The sequence below is a fragment of the Carica papaya genome, chromosome 4 (genome assembly GCF_054855325.1).
Source record: "Carica papaya isolate Zhongbai chromosome 4, ASM5485532v1, whole genome shotgun sequence".
NCBI lineage: Eukaryota > Viridiplantae > Streptophyta > Magnoliopsida > Brassicales > Caricaceae > Carica > Carica papaya.
Genome location: NC_142312.1, coordinates 27,760,128 through 27,781,135, shown reverse-complemented (window position 1 = coordinate 27,781,135; position 21,008 = coordinate 27,760,128). Strand labels below are relative to the sequence as shown.

General features: G+C 33.9%; 2 protein-coding genes across 3 annotated transcripts; one reads left to right on the top strand and one right to left on the bottom strand.

Moving 5' to 3' along the window:
- The first annotated feature begins 1,223 nt into the window (after positions 1 to 1,223).
- LOC110826074 (Phosphatidate cytidylyltransferase family protein) lies at positions 1,224 to 6,666 on the top strand. The gene is made up of 13 exons (XM_022056664.2): positions 1,224 to 1,350; positions 1,421 to 1,459; positions 2,600 to 2,709; positions 2,825 to 3,078; positions 3,169 to 3,317; positions 3,577 to 3,718; positions 3,877 to 4,033; positions 4,547 to 4,594; positions 4,719 to 4,805; positions 5,015 to 5,143; positions 5,285 to 5,341; positions 5,876 to 5,959; positions 6,249 to 6,666. Exons 3-13 carry the CDS (start codon positions 2,650 to 2,652, stop codon positions 6,336 to 6,338), a joined length of 1,257 nt encoding a protein of 418 aa, XP_021912356.1. The 5' UTR covers positions 1,224 to 1,350; positions 1,421 to 1,459; positions 2,600 to 2,649; the 3' UTR covers positions 6,339 to 6,666.
- Positions 6,667 to 7,611: 945 nt separating this feature from the next.
- Positions 7,612 to 20,768, bottom strand: LOC110826069 (trigger factor type chaperone family protein). Of its 2 annotated transcripts, XM_022056658.2 has the most exons (13): positions 20,348 to 20,767; positions 19,570 to 19,653; positions 14,032 to 14,160; positions 13,393 to 13,481; positions 12,989 to 13,172; positions 11,971 to 12,061; positions 10,901 to 11,055; positions 10,609 to 10,701; positions 10,434 to 10,526; positions 10,086 to 10,166; positions 8,659 to 8,808; positions 8,387 to 8,482; positions 7,612 to 7,847 (listed from the first exon to the last, which is right to left on the bottom strand). In XM_022056658.2, the coding sequence occupies exons 1-13, from the start codon at positions 20,684 to 20,686 to the stop codon at positions 7,770 to 7,772; spliced, it is 1,662 nt and encodes a 553-aa protein (XP_021912350.1). In that variant the 5' UTR covers positions 20,687 to 20,767; the 3' UTR covers positions 7,612 to 7,769. The 2 variants fall into 2 exon arrangements, with proteins under 2 accessions (XP_021912350.1, XP_088074773.1); XM_088218647.1 differs by lacking the exons at positions 7,612 to 7,847; positions 8,387 to 8,482; positions 8,659 to 8,808 and adding an exon at positions 9,089 to 9,747 and having other exon boundaries at positions 20,348 to 20,768.
- Between the last annotated feature and the right edge of the window lie 240 nt (positions 20,769 to 21,008).

Genomic DNA, 21,008 nt, shown 5'->3' with positions numbered 1-21,008 from the left:
TCTGCTACGCGACGCATTTTGACTCGCTGTGCTGCTGACGTGGCTGTCTCACGTGGCCCGCATTTCTCTTGTTTGCAATTTGATCTTCTGCTTTCAACTTTTCTTTCAAATATACATCCTGTTTATTTACACTTTCACCTTGTTTTCCAAAATTAATTTCAACTTCATCCAAAATCTATATTTCTTCAAAAATTTACAAAAAATTAAAAATTAAATTATTTTAATTTATTATTCCATTAATATTAAATTATCCCGGGCCAAATTTTCGGACCCGGGTGGTACAATTTTTGATGTGTATACATTTTAATTTTTTAATTAGTTTAATATGTTTTATTAATTTTATAATTATTTTTATTCTTTATTATTAAAAATTATTTTTAAAAATCCAAGTCTGGTTGGACCTGACTCAGGCACATATTGGGCCTAAAGGAGCCAGTGGGCTTGACTATTCTAGGCTTGTTCTACTTGTCGATGTTATGAAATGAAGTCGTGTGAGTTACCGGACAATAACTTAATGTCTGATTCAATTTAAAATATTAGATTATAAATTATAAAAATTATTTAGGGTAATTTTTCAGATTTAATAGATGTGATTTGTTTTTAATAATTATAATATTTATATTTAGATAATAAAAAAATAAATTATTAAATTAAAATTTAAAATTTGATATTCAATATAATTTAATTTATAATAATTTTTTATTTATTTAAATCTTTAATTTTATTTACTAGTAAAAAAAAGTTAAAACAATTCAATTGTACTTTGGATTTAAAAAAAAAAATCTTATAGAAATGATTTTTATTAATTAATTAAATTAATAACAATAATGTCCCACTTATATTAAAATGAATTAGTTTTTACTAAAAAAATTAATTTTTCCATAATTTAAAAAATAAGTTACTAAGTTAATCTGAATTACACACTATATTAATTTATATATGTTGTCTAATAAAAAATTAAGCTCATAGTAATAAATTAACATTTTTGAAATTTAACAAGAATAAAAATATAAAATTAAAAATGAAACATTTATTTTTATTAAAAGATAATATGAAAGCCACCAAGATTTATCCAAAAAAACAAAAAAGATTATTAGATTAAAAAAAATCAAAAAATGAAAGCAAAATAAAAGAACATGCCACGTAGGGGAATATATCTTATAAATGCTGGCGAAACTCCACGTGTCATTCAAGGGACGTTCGTCAGATCTTCGAGTTTTTTAAATTAAAAAAAAAAAAAGAGATTGTTCTTGCATTTCTGTTTTTTCTGTTTTACACAGGAATCGGTGAGTGGAAAACTCAGCGCACCAGACTCCATAGCAACAACGAGCCCCTTTCTTTATCCGCACGGTAATTGATTCTTACTATTCCTTCGGCTTAATTTGTTATTTAGGAATACACTGATTCTTCTATTCTGCAGATTTTGCAATCAAGGACTTGTAAATTTCAAATTCCAACTGTAAGTGCCCTTCACTTTCTCCGTATCTTAAAATATTCCACAGTTTTCTCCTCCAATTTCTCGTTTATGTGTTTCTCAATTTTCGAATATGCAAAATCAGTTTGTTTATCGTGTTAATGTTAGTCACCTTATGGTTTCATTTATATATACTTTTGAAGTCCTCGATTGAGTTGTAAGTGCTTCTATTTATATCGAATACGTAACGTGATCAGCAGAAAGTTTTCTTTGTTTGTTATCTCTTTCCTTTTTTTACTGGATTTTTAATCTGGTAGGAAATGTATACTTACGCAGATCATGAACCGTGTATGTGTATTTCTTGTATCTATATATATGTATATATGCACGTAGGTATCTTCTATATACATATTATTAGCCAATTATGTAAGAGCCAGCTAGTACATCAATTTATTGCACAGGAAATTACGTGAGTTCATGTTTCTTTCCTAGTTAGGCTTGGCTGCATGTTCCAGATTATTACGAGGAAAATATTTGCATATATAAGGATATGAAAATGCTTTAGAGATTAAACGGATAGAAAGAGAAACTATGTTTACTGACCATGTACTTTATGATAATTTGTCACTTTGTTTTTATTTGTATATGGATTCAGTTATTTGGTAAAAACTGAACAATAATAAATTGTTGCTAATATTTTGGAAGTTTAAGTTAATAGCAGTTGGTCTGAAAGAATTCAATTTATAAATGGAGACAACAAGAAGACCTTAAGTCTTCCATTCCATGTGAAATAGTTTATAATAGCCAGTTATCTTAAAAACTAAAGCTGATAGGAAAGTTACATTTTGTTATTTATTCTTAACAAATGCAAAATCAGTTTTGAATAAGTCAACTTCTAAACTAGAGACCAGAGGGTTCTATATTGGTAATTTTGATACCTTCATTAAACCTTTTTATTTTTTTGGTTCCTGTCCATCACTAAGCATGTTTCCCCTTAATTGATCAACAGACATGTGTGTAAATTAATGTGTTCAGGTTCTGATTTATTTGTAATCTCCTCTTTTGCATGTTTAATCTGTATGTACATTGTCTGCTTGTTCTGTTACTGAATTTATTAATTCTGCCTTTTTATTATTCTCTCTAGTTTGTGAGAGTTTAGTGTCTTAAAGGATTGTTTGAATGCAGCCAACAATATAATTTGGAAACTTGGTGGAGAAGTGATATCGATTGGAGCAATGCAAAAGGATTTTAATCCTACTTCACCAAGAATTAGGCATAGACGACGATCAAACGAGGTTTGAGTTTCTCTATCTCTTTCTCTCATTCTCACCCCTGGAGTAAATTACAGTTTTGCATTAACCAGGAAGGATTTTGATTGAAAAGTAACTGATCTTATCCTTTTGGTATCAGTTTCCAGTTGAGGTCAGCAAAACAAATGGAAGCCATTTACTCATCAATGATCAAAACAAGTACAGGTCAATGTGGATCAGGACTTATTCATCTCTATGGATGATTGGGGGTGTTTTGTTGATTATCTACTTGGGTCACCTTTACATTTGGGCCATGGTTGTTATCATCCAAATCTTCATGGTCAGTGAGCTTTTTAATCTACTTAGAAGAGGTCATGAAGAGAGACATCTGCCCCGATTTAGGCTCTTGAACTGGTAATCCCACCTGTTGTTCCAGCATCTGATTTGATGCCATTATATTTAATTCATATTGGTATCATATAATTCACTACACTTGTTCCATAGGCATTTTTTCTTCACAGCCATGCTATTCGTATATGGCAAGATTCTTAGCCAGCAGCTTGTGAACATGTCATCAGAGAAGTTTCTTTATAGGCTTTTGAGCAACCTTATCAAGTATCAGATGGTTATTTGTTACTTCCTATACATTGCAGGTTTGTTAAAGGTTTTCGATTGTTCTGTTTATTTTTCTTCTCCTGATTCTTTTCCTTTAGTTTCAATTAGCATAAAAATCTAAGTATATCCACTCAAATACAGCTTATAGCATTCCATTCTTGTAGCTCTACCCCAAGAATTTCACTACTTTCTTTTGTTATATACTCCAATAACTCCATGCACCTTTTTCGTCTTCCCTTGTCTGCCATGAGCTATTTTTCCTTTCTAATTTCTTTTCTAAATCTCGGTTGGATTCAGGGTTCATGTGGTTTATTCTAACATTAAAGAAGAAGATGTACAAATACCAATTTGGTCAGTATGCCTGGACACACATGATTCTCATTGTGGTGTTCACTCAGTCCGCGTTTACTGTAGCCAATATCTTCGAAGGGATATTTTGGTAACAATAACATGATTTACATAAATTTCTTGTGGGTAGATTTCTGTTAACAGAGTCATATGTATAGAATTGTGTGTGCAAGATATTATGTGCTATTTTCTTTTGATATACATATGTTATGTACTGTTGGCGAGCCTAAGAAGTTTTATATTTATCAGGTTTCTTCTCCCAGCAGCCCTTATTGCTATGAATGATGTTGCTGCTTATTTCTTTGGCTTTTATTTTGGAAAGACACCTTTGATTAAGTTATCACCAAAGAAAACTTGGGAGGGTTTTATTGGAGCATCAGTGGCAACCGTAATCTCAGCATTTATTGTAAGCATAATTTTCTTTAGACTAGGTTTATAAATCAAGTTTTTTCTTTTTGAAGTTTATTTTGAAATTCATTTTTTGTTTAATTAGGAAATGATACAAAATTTATCTAGCATTACAAAAATTAACCTTACAGAAAATATCAAGTGGAATGGAAATAAGGTATTCTGATTTTGTAAATTTTAATACAAAAAGCATTTATTATTTTCATCTTTGGATGTAATTTAGATCTTCTCTTATCTCAATTAATGGTAAATTCTCAAATAAATTATACAAAAATTATTGATTTATTCCTAACATAATAAAACCGCAACTATTACTACCTCGTAATTGTTTTCAAGAACCTTATGGTTTCCTATGAATTACAAAAAAGACTCTCTTTTGTTAATGTTCATTTAATTAGAGTAAGGATAGATGAAAATGTTGGGGAATTTTTTATTTTTATATATCATCATCACATAATGGTTTTATAGAATGTGGATCCATTAACTTGATCACTCGCTATCTTTTTTACAGTTTGCAAACATTTTAGGCCGTTTCCAGTGGCTTACATGTCCGAGGAAGGTAACTTTTGATAGAAATTAATCATTGATACCCCAAAGAACTTTTATTTTTTGATAAAGGAGAATACCCAAGGAACGAACTCATACTGCTTCAGAAACTGCTCATGTCAACGAAATTCATGCAGGATTTATCGACTGGTTGGCTTCAATGCGATCCCGGGCCACTGTTTATACCCGAACACTATTCGTTACCAGGATGGATTTCTCAATGGGTGAGTGATAAAAGTTTTTATGGTTGCATATTTGAATTCTAGATGCCTTGTAGCAATCATGTTAATATATAGAACAATGAAGTTGGAAAAAGAAAAAAACTGAAAGTAGCAATTACAGTAACTTTCACTAACCAAGAAGAGAGAAATAAGGATGGGATATAGAATTTTTATAATAAGGATAATGATTTACTTTTAGTTACTTCTTGTAGCTTCCATGGAAGGAGATTTCAGTTTTGCCAGTGCAGTGGCATGCTTTATGCCTGGGTTTATTTGCGTCAATTATAGCACCCTTTGGTGGTTTTTTTGCTAGTGGCTTCAAAAGAGCATTTAAAATCAAGGTACTCATTCGTTTTTTACTAGCTCAAAAAATTGGAGCATTTATGAGCTTTCAATCACATGATGAACTATTTCCTTTTTCATTTCTTCAAATGTTTTTTTTTTTTCTTTTCTGGTAAATCCAATTTCTTTGAACGATGCAGGATTTTGGTGACAGTATACCTGGACATGGTGGATTTACCGACAGAATGGATTGCCAAGTAAGCTGCTAAACTTTGAAATATTTGTGATGATTTATGAAACACCTAGCTATTTTTTCTTGTCCATCAGCTTCTTATTTTGAGTTAGATTAATCATTATCCCAGTTATTCAGCCAGCATATTTTATTCATCATTCTTTGCTAGAACCAAACCTGGTATTACACTACCCCAAAAGCATCATGTTTTTAAGTATATTTCAAATGCGTTATGGTAATTTAGTGACAATAATCACTTAAGATTGTGTTGTAATAAGACAATTACATAATTTTAGGTAGTTATTAAATGGTTATTAAATAACACTATAAAATATTAAAAAACCACTATAGAGACAAAATGCCTCTCAGTCCAGTCCACTTCTGATTTCTGTACTGGTTTTACCCTTAACCATAAATTGCTCCAAATTAGTGGCACTTAATGGATCTGTTACCTTTGGACATGTTCTGATAACCTGCATTAAATATCTTTCGCCATGTACAAGTTAAATTTCAGAACCATTTATGTCCGTTTTCTAAGTCATGCTTGTCTGTTTTTCAGATGGTAATGGCTGTTTTTGCCTACATATATATCCAATCATTTGTTGTTCCTCAGGACTACACAGTAGAGATGATGTTGGATGAGGTGAAGTTCTTATTTCCGTATATGAAATGCTAATATCTTATCATGTCAATACGAGAGAATTTCATTTACTCATTGGTTTCTTCTGGTTCAACTTTTAATTGACCAAACTTTTAATTCTATAGACTAAGAATAATAACATAATACAAATGTGATAATGATTTGAATGAAAAATTCATCATAATGTCAATTCGATTACCCCTCCATACAAAAATATTATATATAAATATTTAAGTAGGCGTGTAACTTCTCATATACCATCCGTGTTTATGTGACAATTTTGTTGCTTTAGATATTGAGGAAACTCAGTCGAGAGGAACAGCAGGCTCTTTATATGAAGCTAGGGCAGACACTGCAAAATAGGTTGCTGGGGCTATCTTGAACCTTTGTGGACAAATATTCATCTGGATTCTCTAAACGGCAGCTCCTGTTGGTAACTTTATTATGTAGGAAGATTGTATATATTCCTGTAATTTCTTTCGATATACTTGTGTTTTTCTCATTTTTTCCTTTGGTTGCTAACTCATTGTTCTTCAAGAGGCTTTTAGGTTTACCTAGCTTCTAGTCGGGAGAAACACACGGTTTCTCCTAGACTTTGATTTATAACAAGTATTGTGAATAACAAGTTCAAATTGGGTGGTAAGCTACAGTTTCACTTTGTAGTGATTTAACTTCATTATAATTCAAATTTTGTGATTTTTTAAGGATAACTCATTGTATACAACAAGAACTGTGAAGAATAAACTTAATTTGTAGGATAAGTACAAGTTTATTTATCCTGTGACTTACTACTACAGTTTAAATTCTATGATTTTTCGATAACAACTTCAAATTTGTAATTCGGTTCTTTTATTCTTTTTGTTAAATTTTCAGAAATCATTTGCATGTATATAAACTTCTGAACACAAATACAAAAAAACACTACTTATTTGATGTAAATTCCCCAAAAAAATTAAATTACAAAGACTGAGTTGTCAAAAACCAATTTACAGTCTGAGCTGTTACCAAAACATTAATGAGCTAACTTACATGTTCAGTAAATCAAACATTATGGTTTGACTATCATCGGATTACAATACATCCACAATGTACCGAGTTTCACATGTTCAACAAGGTGCATTTGTGGCATTCAATTCTACTGTAAATGATCATCAACTCTATCGTGAATTTTTCACTAACGAAAATCCATTTCCTACCTAAACTCAAATTTCCACTTTCAAGTGTCAAAAAGTATTTATAAGTGCCAAAAACATTACTCTTAGCAGATGAATCGAATTACAGTTCTACATTCACCCTATCTAAAAAAGGGGAGGATCATGACAATTGAACTACAATAACTTTTATTAATGTATATCAAAATCAAAATGAAACATAACAAAGACAAACGAGACAAATTAAATTTCTATTACAATCCATTTGGTTATATATTCTCATTCTTAACCTTAATTATTTGATATTTGTAAAAATTAAGTCATAAATTTATATTTGATCCATTGAACTTTCTGGTGCTAACTTTTCATTCTTGACAAGGCACTAATCACAAATTAATCGAAGTGAATGTCAAGTTAGAACATTTTTCTCATCATAACGTTTATCTAATCTTTCGCATGCTCGGAAGTAGTATTTTGAACTAATTGTAGGGTACACTATCAAAATGGTCAAAACTGGTGATCGGACCATAACCAGATGAAAAATAAAGTCAATCGTACAACATTCCAGTGGAATGATTATTTACTCCGGAAAATGTCAAACCAGCTTAACAAAATTTTCTGAGAATTCAAATAAGATTAACAAAATTTGATCAAGTGAATCCTTACCGGGTAACATACTGAATTTCTGCACGTTCTCTTAACCATTCAAGCACTTTTGCTCCTTCTAGAACCTCTTGTACCTGCAGAATTATTTGTGTTTAGTAACTATGCCTTTGAAGATGTTGCAATCATATAATTAATGTAATTGTATTGCATTTAAGAATGAAATGTTTTTTAAAATACGTAATACTTCTATACATTTTCACGAGATAGTTTCAAAAGATTACAAATAAATTTGAACCAATAGAAATCCATTAAGCTCTTCTATTTTGCTTCCCTTAAAAACTCTTTAGGAAAGTAACACCACATTGATGCTTTCTCAAAGAATTCATAATTTGCAATTTGCATTGTCTGATAAAACACTTGGAAAAAACAACAGATACATTGCCAACACTAATTTTAAAAAGCAAAACTGAGCTTTGAACCACAACCATTTGAAGCCTATAAATGGTAGTTATATGCCAGATTTTATTAACTTCAATGATCTCTTGAGAAACTGCTAGCAAATATTTGCATAAGCAGGATAGCCAGCTAACCCAGCCGAACTGGTCAAAAGAAGCCAACTAAAGCAAATACAATAACACTTTTCCACTCTGCCAATATGGTGAAGTATTCTAACCTGATCTCTCACACGTTCTTCATCATATTCTTGTTTATGTCGTTTGAATTCAGCAATGGAGTTTTCGACCTCCTTGACAAGCTCCTCAGTTGAAAACTGCACAACTCAGCATTTATAATATGGTTATAGTGATGTTTTTTCTTTTTCTCTTCCAGATAGAGGATATATCTTTAATAAATAGTTGATATTAAAGAGGCTGGTCCAAACAGCCAAAGTTGATTCTGGTTTATTCAAGAGTAGGCTAGTATATGAACCTCAATAAATGTGTATACCTGCAAATTTTCTCGCTTGAATATATCTCCTACGGCCAAGTTTTGTTTGATCACATTTGTGATATTCTCTCTTTGGTTTTCTAGATACTCATTTACCGCCTTTGGGCTCGAAAGAGAAGCCAATTGCTGTTCATTAAGTTTCATATTTGCCTGCGTCAACATATGCTGGGAGTGAGAACTGGAAGACAGCAGACATTATATTCATATCATTGATAAATTTTCCTAAAACCAAATTACAAATTATAAATAATCCAGTGGATCCCGTAAAAAACGCTAAAATCATAATTTAGTCCCTATACCATTTATTTTTGTTCAATCTGGTTCCTTTCTTCATTTTTCATCAAATTAGTTCTTGTTTTTTTAAGAAATTTTTAATTTAGTCTTTCTCTGTTATTAATTGTTAATACTGTTATATTAGATGCCACGTGTCAATAAAAATTGGCACATGACAGCTTCTTATTGGCCCAATTTTAAATAAATATCACATGACATCTTACATGGTACTAAACAAAATTGTATGTGGACAGGTTCAAACCGGTCAAAAAAAAAAAAAACCAATTATAAACATGCACCTCTGTCTGTTTTTTTTTATCTCCACAGCTGAAATCACCTTCCTTTTTCAGTTTTACTCTCACAGCCTCTCCTCTTTTTTCAGTCAAACCCAGCCCCGTAGTTTGTCTTCCTCACTCTCTCTGTTTGGTCTCATGACTCTCCCTTCGCACTCTCTCTACCAGAGCCACTCCCTCTTACTTTTTCTTCTCTATTTTTTTCTTTCTCCCCTCTTGGTCATCCCTTTATCTTTCCTTCCCACACTCATCCATCTAGAAAACCCAGCTCTTGGTCCTATATTTATAGCAAAAAACATCATCATCTTTAATGTGAAATCATCGTTGCGCTGCCGCTTCAAGGCGAGATTCCTTCTGCCATCAACAAATCGCATGTCGCCCTCTCTCCTTCCCTGCTCTGCTTCAGCTCTAGTATCATTATCTCTTGCTTTCAGCTCTGTCACCATCTTCCTTCACGCATCACAGAAATTCATCCCCCTTTTCCATTTTCTGTTGGCAGCGCCAAGATTCTTCTTTTTCTCGTCTTCGTACACAAAATCCCAAATTATTATTATTTTTATGTAAATCGGTTCAGACTGGTCAACGTATAAGTATTTTTAATACCACATCAGATATCATGTGAATTATGACATAATATTTAACTTCTAATTGGACTAATAAGAAGCTGTTATCCAATAAATTTGACACTTGACATTTACGTTAATGGTGTTAATAATTAATAATAAGAAGAGACTAAATCGAAAATTTTAAAAAAATACGGGAACTAATTTGATGTAAAATCGAGACAATGATTAAATTGAACAAAAGTAAATAGTAGATCAGATTATGACTTTAGCCCTTGAGAAAGGATGCAATACTGACCTGTATCTGAAGAAGTTTGGCTGCATAAAGCTGCCTACCTTGTTCCTCAAACAAGGATTGAGGAATATCAACATCCACCATCTAGAAATGAAAGTATAAATTGTAATCTATTAAAAATTGCACTTAAATTTGGATAGAAGTTTCATCGATAATCCTATGCAGATGCAATGTGGAGGCATTGAAGAATCATGCCACCTGCATTAATGCAAATATTTACTAGATAAGGTATGCACAAATATTGGAAGAATAAGAAGAAGCTTTAAGGCAATGTTCGGCAAGAGAAACATGAATGATAATCTGAAGAGAGAAATTTAATGCAGAAGTTCCCATTCAGGAACAAAAGATAACCTGACGAAGAAGGTCTAGGATCGCATTATCTGTTGCTTGATCTCTTGCATTTTGCTCCAATTCTTGGCATTTTTGCAACAGTGATTCCTTGACCTGCAGATTTGACATGGAAGAATCTCATTAGAAAGCTGAATTAAACATGAATAGTGGGACCCTAACTATTTGAGTTCGTTACCTGCTCTAAGGTTGTGCAGCCAGGGAGTAGCTTATCAGCTAGGGAGTCATCTAAATCCGGTAAATCCCTATAAAAGAGTTCTTTGCATTCAACCTGAAGGTAAGTGAGTAAGACTAATGAACAAAGCTTGACATGTATGTTATATTAATAGAAAGGAAGTAGGAAGTTTTGTGAAATGACCTTACAAGTGATCTGTTTTTCATATAATCTATATGCTATTCTCCATTTCCTTTCCTCTTTTTTGCTTTATAACATGGACTATCACTATTACCATAAAATAAGGAAAGCTTACAGTGAACTGGGCATGAACTCCACGAAGACTCTCTTGCCTCCATGATTCAGGAAACATAAGAGGAAAGGACTTTGTTTCACCTCGTCGAATTGCAAGTAGTGCATCAAGGAAACCAGGAAGTACCTTATCACCATCTTCTGTATCAAAATGAAAACCTACACAGATTGGCATTGAAATAAGATTACTGGAAAAGGGACTGCTCTATTGAAGGTTATAATGGGTCCATCAAACAACTGGGATGGCCTCTGACTGGTGTAGAGATTCACATTCCTTCAATTGTTATCTTTGTAATAAATAATTAATGTGAAAGAAGATATCCAAGTGCTAACACCAATGAAACGATTCGTGAATAACTCCCCTTGGGATGCGGTGAAAGCCTGTTTGAAATTAATGGCCGTGGACAACAGCACAGCAAGATCTGATTGAATCACACTCAGGAGGTCCTCATATTAACTAATCAAACAATATTGGCCATCGTGCTTTGTAGAATGAAATGAAGAGAAGTTTATAACTCCCGAGGAACCTATCGAGAATACAAGCCAGCAATAGTAGCATTGCATCTTAAGCAGTCAAGAAAGTGAAGGAAATAATTCATTATTTCTTCATTGCACGGCGGCAGGAAACTTGCAGTACAAGATTTTCTGATGTTCATAATATTGTGTGCGACTATGTTAAGCCTTTCTATTCACAGTGGGAACTGACTCATGCTTGTGTCCATATAAATGCCATCCAAATGCAGATTTCCAAGGCATACAGATCTAATTGATTATGATTGTTTGTACAGAAAGCATTGCTAGTCATGTCCTTGAAGTTCTGGTTACAGAGCACGGGCATTACGTTAAGCCTTTCTATTCATAGTGGGAACTGACTCATGCTTGTGTCCATTTAAATGCCATCCAAATGAAGATTCCCAAGGCATACAGATCTAATTGATCATGATTGTATGTACAGAAAGCAATGCCAGTCATGTCCTTGAAGTTCTGGTCATCGAGCACAGGCAAGGAAGCCAGTGCTCATGGTGCAGACTGAGCATTAAAGAGTGATTCAAGCATAAGTTTATAGTGCCAAACCTTTACTTTCTGCATCAGGAATCTGTTGAACACTTGATCCATCCTGCTCAACTGTTGTTGCTGATATATCAAGGACTACAAGATCACCCACCTGTGAAATTTTGAAGCTTCATACAAATTCCGGACCTTCCATGGCAATCACGGATATGCATTTGCAATTTGCATTGTGTTTATGGTTAAAAATACAATAAAACTTGCTTAAATATGCATATGTTACAAAAAAAAAGATGCTACACCTTATGGCGCGAAGGATTTGATTGTAAATATAAATAGTATATTCAGCTAATCTTATTGGCTTGAGCTTTTGAAATAATTGGTCGTAACTCAATTGTTTCTGTGATGTTGTGAAAAAATTAATACCGGTAATTGATTATTCTAAAAACCTAAACTTATTGAAAAGATGGAACTTTATTATTAAAGCAACAGAAGATGCATGCCAGAAGCTATTGCTTTGCTGCTCAATTGTCATTTCTCACAATGTGGGCACTTATCTGGAAAAGAATCATGCTGAAAAAATTAGTGATTCTGAAGAACACTGGTCATCTAAGTAATATTTATGATGGGCCTGGGCTCATATCAGACTTAGGTTTAAGTAGCATAGAGAAGTTTACTGCCAAAAGTTTGTATTAGTAAAGCTATTTGTGGGAACACATCCAAACATAAATATACAAAAAATTAAACAAGAGTAACACAGTTCGCCTTTGATCTTAACGTCCATCAGGCCTCCAGCCCAAACAAGGACAAATATCAAGAAAGCAAAACCCAATTTCTTGAGCTGTTATCTTCCCCGCACAGGCAAGGCAAACAGTTATAAGAACCTACAGTAGCTTAGCCATTTCCAAGAATGGTTTTACAGGGTTTGTATCAATATTTTCCTTTTTCTGTTTCATTTGAGTCAAATCATAAGTGTCAAACCATAAGCCCTCATATTAATACTCACGCTGGTTCAGAAAAACTTCTTAAGAAAAGATAGTTCAGAAACGAAAGCAAGAACAGATAAAACATATAGCTTGTGTACCTGCAGTCCTCTGTCAGTCACAATTTTCAGTGCACCTAGGGACTTGTGACGGCGTCTTAATTCCCGTTTGCAAGCATTTTGAGCATCAATATCACTGTCTACCTCAACAACAATTTTTAAACTTTTATATCCATTCTCAGGATTCCATCTCACTTCAGGTACCACGTCAACAATGACATCATATCTGACGGGCATGTCAGATCAGCAAACAAAATCACAATATTCCATTTAGAGACTAACAACCTCATAACATCTGTTTTTTTCTGGAAACTACCTCCATTGAAGAGAGCATCACTACATATGTTGAGAGTAATAGATGCATGCCCATGCATTATTGAATCACATAAACAGAGGATAGAAGAATATTCAAATGAGATATCATAAAGGATGTATATGTGACAAACCTGAGAGAGTTCAGAGAAGAATAGGTTTCCTCCATGTCAGAAAATTTGGTTACTATTCGGACTGAGTCTCTCAAAGCCCTTCCAGTCACCTATAAACAGAAACATAGATCTTATGCTCGAATGATAAAAAAGAAGAGTGTCAAATGGAGATTGTTTGAGAAAGTTCACAACGAAATGAGTTCCTAAACTACGAAATGGCAAAAAATAGCAAACTTGCTCTGACCCCTTGTCTAACCCAACCCCCAACTTCTTTTCCCCATTTCAATGGACAAAAGAAAAAAAAAACGATTTTGACATTTGTGTTCCTTCTGACATGAACAAATATTTCGAGTTGGAAGAACTGCCAATAGGTTCTATGTCAGAAACTTTTAGTTTTTTCCTTTATTCAGGTAAGTTGACAGGTAGTATGTACTTGCACGATTTGCTAGATCTAATACGGTTCTGCCTGAGAGGATAGACATTTGAGCTGCTCTATTTATGTTACCATATTCTGCAGTGACATGAAATAAGTCTGCAGACCTAAAGCATCAAAAGATTGATAATGTTTGCCCCCTTAAGAATAAATGAAATTGGAAAATCAACAAACAAAATGGTGGTTGCTCACATGCAAGTGCATCTGCTTACACTAGTTTTACATACCGAAGACATGGCTTTAGGAAGGGTCCTCTTCAAAATAGATTCAACTGTAGCCTTTTGAACATATTGCTTCCCAACATAACTTATAAGGATACTCTCTGGAACTTTCTTTCCAGGGCGAAATCCTGGGATCTGCACATGGAACCAATAAAAAGATTGCAAACAGAAACCAAAAATCTTATATTTACACAATTTTCAATAGATATTATGTGCTCATATGCCACAATCCAGAAGAATAAAACAAAATGTCAAAAACCATATTGCCGAGTCGCAAGCATTTCTACATGAGTATCAAACATGATAAAGAGACCCAAAGATCAAATCCTTATAGAGCAGAAGAATCAACATCTAAAGTCTTTTCCAACACAAGAAATCATACTTAACAACAGTACTGCTCCAACTATGAATTCTCCCAGAGTAAAATATTCAGAATATGGTAAACAAGCAATCCATATTTTCTATTAACATTTAAAATAATTGAAGAACTTGAGAATAAGGAAAAAACTTCTCTTTTCTTCTCACCCTCTTCTTTTTTTATATTCATCGGTAATCAGCAACATTTTATAAATAAAGGAAGGAAGAAAAAGGCAAAAACTAACAAACTTCCCTAGTGGAAGGAAAAAAAAGCATAACCTGGCAGTAACCATTTTGTTATATTGTCAGGTTGTAAAAGACAGAAAAAGGAAAAATACAGAAAAATAATTCCACTCCCCCTCAATGTAGCTTACATAAATATTTAGTAAGCCTAAATTGGATATTAATTCGTTGAAAAGTCATTTGAAAAGTACCTTTGTTAAAATATCTACAGTTTGCTGATTAATAGGAACGTGGAGTATTGGAATGATCTGATCTTCAATTTTCTCCCTGATGAAGTGCCTATTTATTACCACGTGTTTAGTTCGATCATGATATACTGGATTTTTAGATATGTTGATTGTTGCTTTATTGTTGTACCATACTTTCATTGGAGTAGTAATCAAGAATTTCATTTCCATTAGAACTCTTTTTAACCAAATTCTCTCACATATTCCTTGAGCAAGTGACCGAAATTTAGCTTCTGCGCTACTTCGTGACACAACAGATTGTTTCTTATTTCGCCAAGTGACTAAGTTTCCCCAAACGTAAGTACAATACCCAGACATAGATCTTCTATCAGTTATAGAACCCGCCCAATCAGCATCTGTGTAGATTTCAATATTCCTGTTCATTGTTTTTTGGAAAAATAGTTCTTTTCCTGAAGTTTTCTTAAGATATCTTAAGATCCGATATATCATATTCATATGAATATCAGTAGGTTGATTCATGAATTGACTTGCAGTACTTACAGCAAAATTGATGTCAGGTCTAGTATGAGCAAGATATATAAGTTTACCCACAAGTCTCTGATATTTTTCTTTATCAACCAGCTTGCCCCTTTTAAATCCAACTTTTGTAGTTGTTTCCATGAGAGTTTCTGCTAGTTTACACTCGAGCATCCCTGTTTCTTTTAATAGGTCAAGAACATATTTCATTTGTGACACAGATATCCTCTTTTTAGAACGAGCAAATTCCATTCACAGAAAATACCTGAGTGCTCCAAGATCTTTTATATCACACTCCGTTGGCAAGAAAATTTTGAGTTTTTTAATTTTCTCTATGTTATCACCTGTTAAAATAATATCATCAACATAAATAATTAGGATAGTTTTTTTACCAGAGACACTGTTCTTGACAAATAAAGTATGATCAGACTGACATTGTTCATAACCCATATGTTTAACTGCTTTGGTAAATCTTTCAAACCAAGCTCTCGGAGATTGTTTTAGACCATAGAGTGCCTTTTTGAGTTTGCATACCTTGTGAGTTTTATATGTGGTCTCAAGACCTGGAGGAACTTCCATATATACCTCTTCTTCTAAATCTCCATTGAGAAATGCATTCTTTATATCAAGTTGACAGAGAGGCCAATCGAGATTAGAGGCAAGAGAGAGTAATATCTTAATAGTGTTGTGCTTAGCCACTGGGGCGAATGTCTCCTGATAATCTATCCCGTAGAACTGAGTGAAGCCTTTAGCTACTAGACGAGCTTTGTATCGATTCACACTTCCATCAGGATTGTGTTTTACGGTAAATACTCATTTACATCCAACTTTATGTTTTCCCGATGGAAGTTCTGTCAGTTCCCAAGTCTTGTTCTTTTCAAGAGCTCTAATCTCTTCTTGAATAGCACCTCTCTACATTGGCAATACAAGGGCTTCATGAATAGTTTTATGTTTAGTGGGGCTACCATCAAGTTTGCTTATATATGCATGATACTTTGAGGACAAATTGTCGAACGAAATGTAATCCTGTATAGAGTGTTTAGAACAAGATCGAGTTCCTTTCCGCAAACCAATAGGTAACTCAGTATCATGATCAGTAGTGGTAACCGTATCAGAAATTGTGCCTGAAAACTCATTACCTGATGTGTTCTTATTGCTTAGAACTGGAATAGACTCATGATAATGTGTTGTTGGTTCCGAATCTTTATTAACGGAAGTTTTGTGTCTTCTACTATAAACACGTAACTCTTTGTTGATAGTAGGAATGGATTCAGTTTCACACTTTTTGATACTGGTTTCAGAGAAATTTGATGAGGACTCAGGAATAGTGAGGGGAGAAAAAATGAGAGGTGGTGTACTTATATCCCATACTTGATATTCTTGATTAGGATTTTCTCCCTGAATATCAATAGTGGAATAGGACTGGTTTTCAAAAAAAGTGACATCCATAGTGTTGTAAAAACGACGAGTTTTGGGACAGAAATATTTGTATCCTTTTTTACTTGGTGAGTATCCAAAAAAACACATTTAATGACTCGTGGGTCAAGTTTACCCCTGAGGTGAGTATGAATATGAACATAGGCGGAACAACTAAAAACTTTATAGGGAATGGTATGAAGAATATGAGATTGCAGAAATGCCTTGAGGAGGATATCATAGGGTGTTCGAAATGAGAGAGTTCGGGAGGGCATACGGTTTATCAAATATGCAGCGGTGAGATCAGCCTCTCCCCAAAGAAATTTTGGAATATGGGTAGTGAACATGATTGATCGGGCTACTTCAAGAATGTGTCTATTTTTCCGTTCAGTTATGCCATTTTGTTGTACAGTATTGACACAGGAACTTTGATGGATAATGTCATGGTTAGAAAAATATTGGCTCAAAGTGGTTCCAAAGTATTCACACCCATTGTCTGACCTCACTTCTTGCATGTTGGTGTAAAATTGATTTTGAATCATAATGTGAAATTTTTTAAAAATCTGGCCAATTTCAGATTTTTCTTTCATGAGAAATAGTCAGATAATTCTAGTGTGATCATCAATAAAAGATACAAACCATTTTGTCCCGATAATATTAGTGACCCGAGAGGGACCCCATACATCACTATGAATTAATGAAAAATGTTTTGTGGGTTTGTAAACAGAACTGGGAAATGAATTTTGAATATGTTTGGATAGCTGACATACTTCGCATTGAAAGGAAGTTGGATTTTCATTTCGAAACAAAGTAGGAAATAGTTTTTTCAAGTACACGAAATTAGGATATCTTAAACGGTAATGTCATAACATGATAGGGCATTCCATATTTAAGTTGTTTACAGATTTAGGATTAATACATACTGCATGATAAGTTTGTTTATTAAGAGAAGAGTTGTCAACTTGCAGTAGATAAAGACCTGAATTCATACTAGTATTGTCAATCGTCTTCCCCGAATCTAAGTCCTGAAATTCACACAGTTTAGAGTTAAATGTAGCCACAAAATTCAATTCCTGTAATAATTTACTTACTGACAGAAGATTGCAATCCAAATTTGGAACATATAGCACAGAGTATAAAATTAACTTGCGTGTCAGTACAATTATTCATGTTCCTTCGACCTGGGAGCTAGAGCCATCAACAATTTTAACTGAGAATTTATTTCTGCACTTACTATATTTCTTGAATAATGAGATATCCCCAGTCATATGATCGGAAGCATCTGAGTCAATAATCCATATTTCCTTTTTTGTGGAATAAGTTGAGAAACTAGAAAAATTACCTTTGTGAACTGTAGAAGCATTACTGAGAACCATATTGGGTGAAAACAATTTTTGGAGGAGGCTGATTTGTTCAGGACTAAATAAGGGGCTTCCAGTAGAAATGGCTGCAGTGGATCCCTCCTCTATTGAGATAAAATTACCTCGATGAATTTCCTCCATTTCCTGCTTTCGTGTTTTCTTCTTCTCAACCGATTCCTTCTCAGCTGGTTTCCCGTGAAGTTTCCAACATCTTCCACGAACGTGTCCCAGCTTTTTACAGTATTCACACCATGACCGTCCCTTTCGCTCAGTCACCCGACTTGTGAGAACAGTACCAGTCTCGGGTGAAAAAGATATGTTTTCAACAGGGTTAGGGCTGAGTTGCGAGTCACCCATCATCACTTTCTTCCTGCTTTCTTCGCGTCGCACCTCCGAGAACACCTCTCTGATGTTCGGGAGAGATTTGGTTCCAAGGATGCGTCCTCTTACCTCGTCGAGGTTTTTGTTCAGTTCGAAAAGAAACTTGAAGATTCGTTTCTGTTTCACGATGCTTTGGAATCTCCTGGCATCCTTTGGGCAGCTCCAAGCATGTTCCTCAGAAACATCAAGTTGCTGCCATTTTCGAGTAAGAAAATTGTAATATTGAGTTATTGTTTTTTCTTCTTGCGCAGATCATGAAGGTTTGCTTCAATTTCGAAGATGGCGGAAGTGTTGTCGCGAGTGGAGTAGAACTCACGAGTTGCGACCTAGATATTGTGCGCAGTCTCATAAAGGAGAAAATTTTCGCCAATCTCAGTGGTCATTGAGTTCACCAACCAAGACATAATAAGATTGTTCTCAACTTTCCATATTCGAGCATTTGGATCGTTCATGGGATGTGAGAGTTCTCCAGTGAGATATTCATCTCGGCTTTTCCCTCGAATGAACATCAACATCGAGGACGACCAATGAAGATAGTTACTGCCATTTAGTCGATGGCTAGTAACGAAAGATGGAGCCTGATCAACCACAGCATGACGGTCAGGCATCAAAAGGTGAGAGCCCAAAAGAACTTCGGGCGGAGAAGGGCTTTGTTCATCCATTGCCTATTGAAAGCAAGAGAGATGCTAAAGAATTTGGATAAGGCTTGCTCTGATACCATGAAGAACTTAAGAATAAGGAAAAACTTCTCTTTTCTTCTCACCTTCTTCTTTTTTTATATTCATCGATAATCAGCAACATTTTATAAATAAAGGAAGGAAGAAAAAGATAAAAGCTAACAAGCTTTCCTAGTTGAAGGGAAAAAAAGCATAATCTGACAGTATCTATTTTGTTATATTGCCAGATTGTAAAAGACAAAAAAAGAAAAAATACAGAAAAATAATTCCATAATAATAAGGCCTGAAAAACCAAAATCTAAATGGTCCAGAAATTAAACAACATAAGTTCCATCATCATATTTAAAGTAATCCATCAATAATATTGCTCATCATTGCCAATTTTAATAAACTAAAAATACAAACCTTTGCCTGCTTCATTAACTCATTGATAACTCTTTTGTAGCAATCATCACATACGGCTGGTGGAACTTCTACACTCAACCTCACCTGTGCAAGAGGTACATATACTGATAAACTGATACATATAAATATATACATACATGTATTAGTACTGTCTGAACAAGTATATCTACAGTAAATATTAACTAGTTAGTTAATATCTAGTTTGTTAAAGATCAGTTAGTTTGTTGTTTTGTACAAAAGTGTTTGTTAGTTTGTTAATAAGTAGTTAACCGGTTGTCAGTTGGTTAACTATTGTTGTGTTGTTAAGAGTGGCGTGCACGTGTATAAATAGCAATAAGAAAGACAGAAAAAAATACTCTGTTCTCCATATCATACTAAATAAAAAATAATTTTTTTTTCTCTCTCTCTCTCTCTGCTTCACTTCCGTACAGTAAAATTGCGGAAACAGGAACTAGGTTCCCAGCCAAACAAAGAACTCAACCATATCAAACCGCAAAAATTTGCTTATTAAATTAGGAAATTGAATTCCAAAAGACTAGGTGGAAACAGATAACATTAAGTAACCTGGTGAAGCAACGCATGCATCTTTTTCAACAGAAAAAACGAGCAGTATCGACGTAATCAATAACATAACCAGCATCATATAGTACATTCTCAATTGGGAACAGAACAAGGATAAGATTTAATAGCCTTGATAAATACAAGCAATTAGCTAACGAAAAAAAAAATCTAAAAATGCATTCAGAATTATCATAAAAAATTAAAAAGAAAAACTCACTCTTGAATTGGGCTCTTCAGTCTCTGTAACCTGAATATCGGCGGGAAGCCAGTCTTCTTCGACGCCAGCGGCCACGGAAGACGAAGAAGCCGCCTGAACGATGAAGCCGCTCGAATTCCGGCGAAACCAAGGCCATTGATGACAGCTAATTCGGCGGGAAAACGAAAAGGTTTCGTTAGGATAATGTAACGACCTTTTGCTGCCGGATCGAAGAATTGAGCTCTTAAAAGAAACAGAGTGAACGCTCGCGAAGGGGACAGAGTCATGAAGACGAAGGCTTGGTTTAAAAGAAACAACTGAATTCAGCATCGTCGTTGAGCTGAGAACACAGAGCTCCATTTCCGGTCTATGTCAAGAGAAAGTGAGCTCTTTTAGCTCATTGTAGATGAGACTGCTCTGATACTTTGGCTCAGCAAAACGGTACGTTTTATCCCACGGTTTAATTTAAATAAATTATTATCCTAATTTCGAAATTCGAATTATTACATAAATTAGGTTTAGTTTTTTCTCAAAATTTTCAAGGAAAATATTTGTCTCATTTGTGATTAAAATATTTTAATAATTAAGTAGATGATTATAATTGAAATTCTTAATTATAAAACCTTAATTAATTAAAAAATAAAAAAAAAAATCAGCTTTATTTTTTATTTTATTAATCTAT

What these genes read in the sequence shown, in the direction of transcription:
- LOC110826074 (XM_022056664.2), top strand. Translation starts at nt 2,650, where the DNA reads ATGCAAAAGGATTTTAATCCTACTTCACCAAGAATTAGGCATAGACGA. An exon ending in ATAGACGACGATCAAACGAG is followed by an intron (nt 2,710 to 2,824) that starts GTTTGAGTTTCT and finishes TTTTGGTATCAG; the next exon opens with TTTCCAGTTGAGGTCAGCAA. An exon ending in TTACTTCCTATACATTGCAG is followed by an intron (nt 3,318 to 3,576) that starts GTTTGTTAAAGG and finishes GGTTGGATTCAG; the next exon opens with GGTTCATGTGGTTTATTCTA.
- LOC110826069 (XM_022056658.2), bottom strand. Translation starts at nt 20,686, where the DNA reads ATGGAGCTCTGTGTTCTCAGCTCAACGACGATGCTGAATTCAGTTGTT. An exon ending in TCTTCTCTGAACTCTCTCAG is followed by an intron (nt 13,173 to 13,392) that starts GTTTGTCACATA and finishes CATGCCCGTCAG; the next exon opens with ATATGATGTCATTGTTGACG. An exon ending in GCTGCACAACCTTAGAGCAG is followed by an intron (nt 10,527 to 10,608) that starts GTAACGAACTCA and finishes TCAAATCTGCAG; the next exon opens with GTCAAGGAATCACTGTTGCA.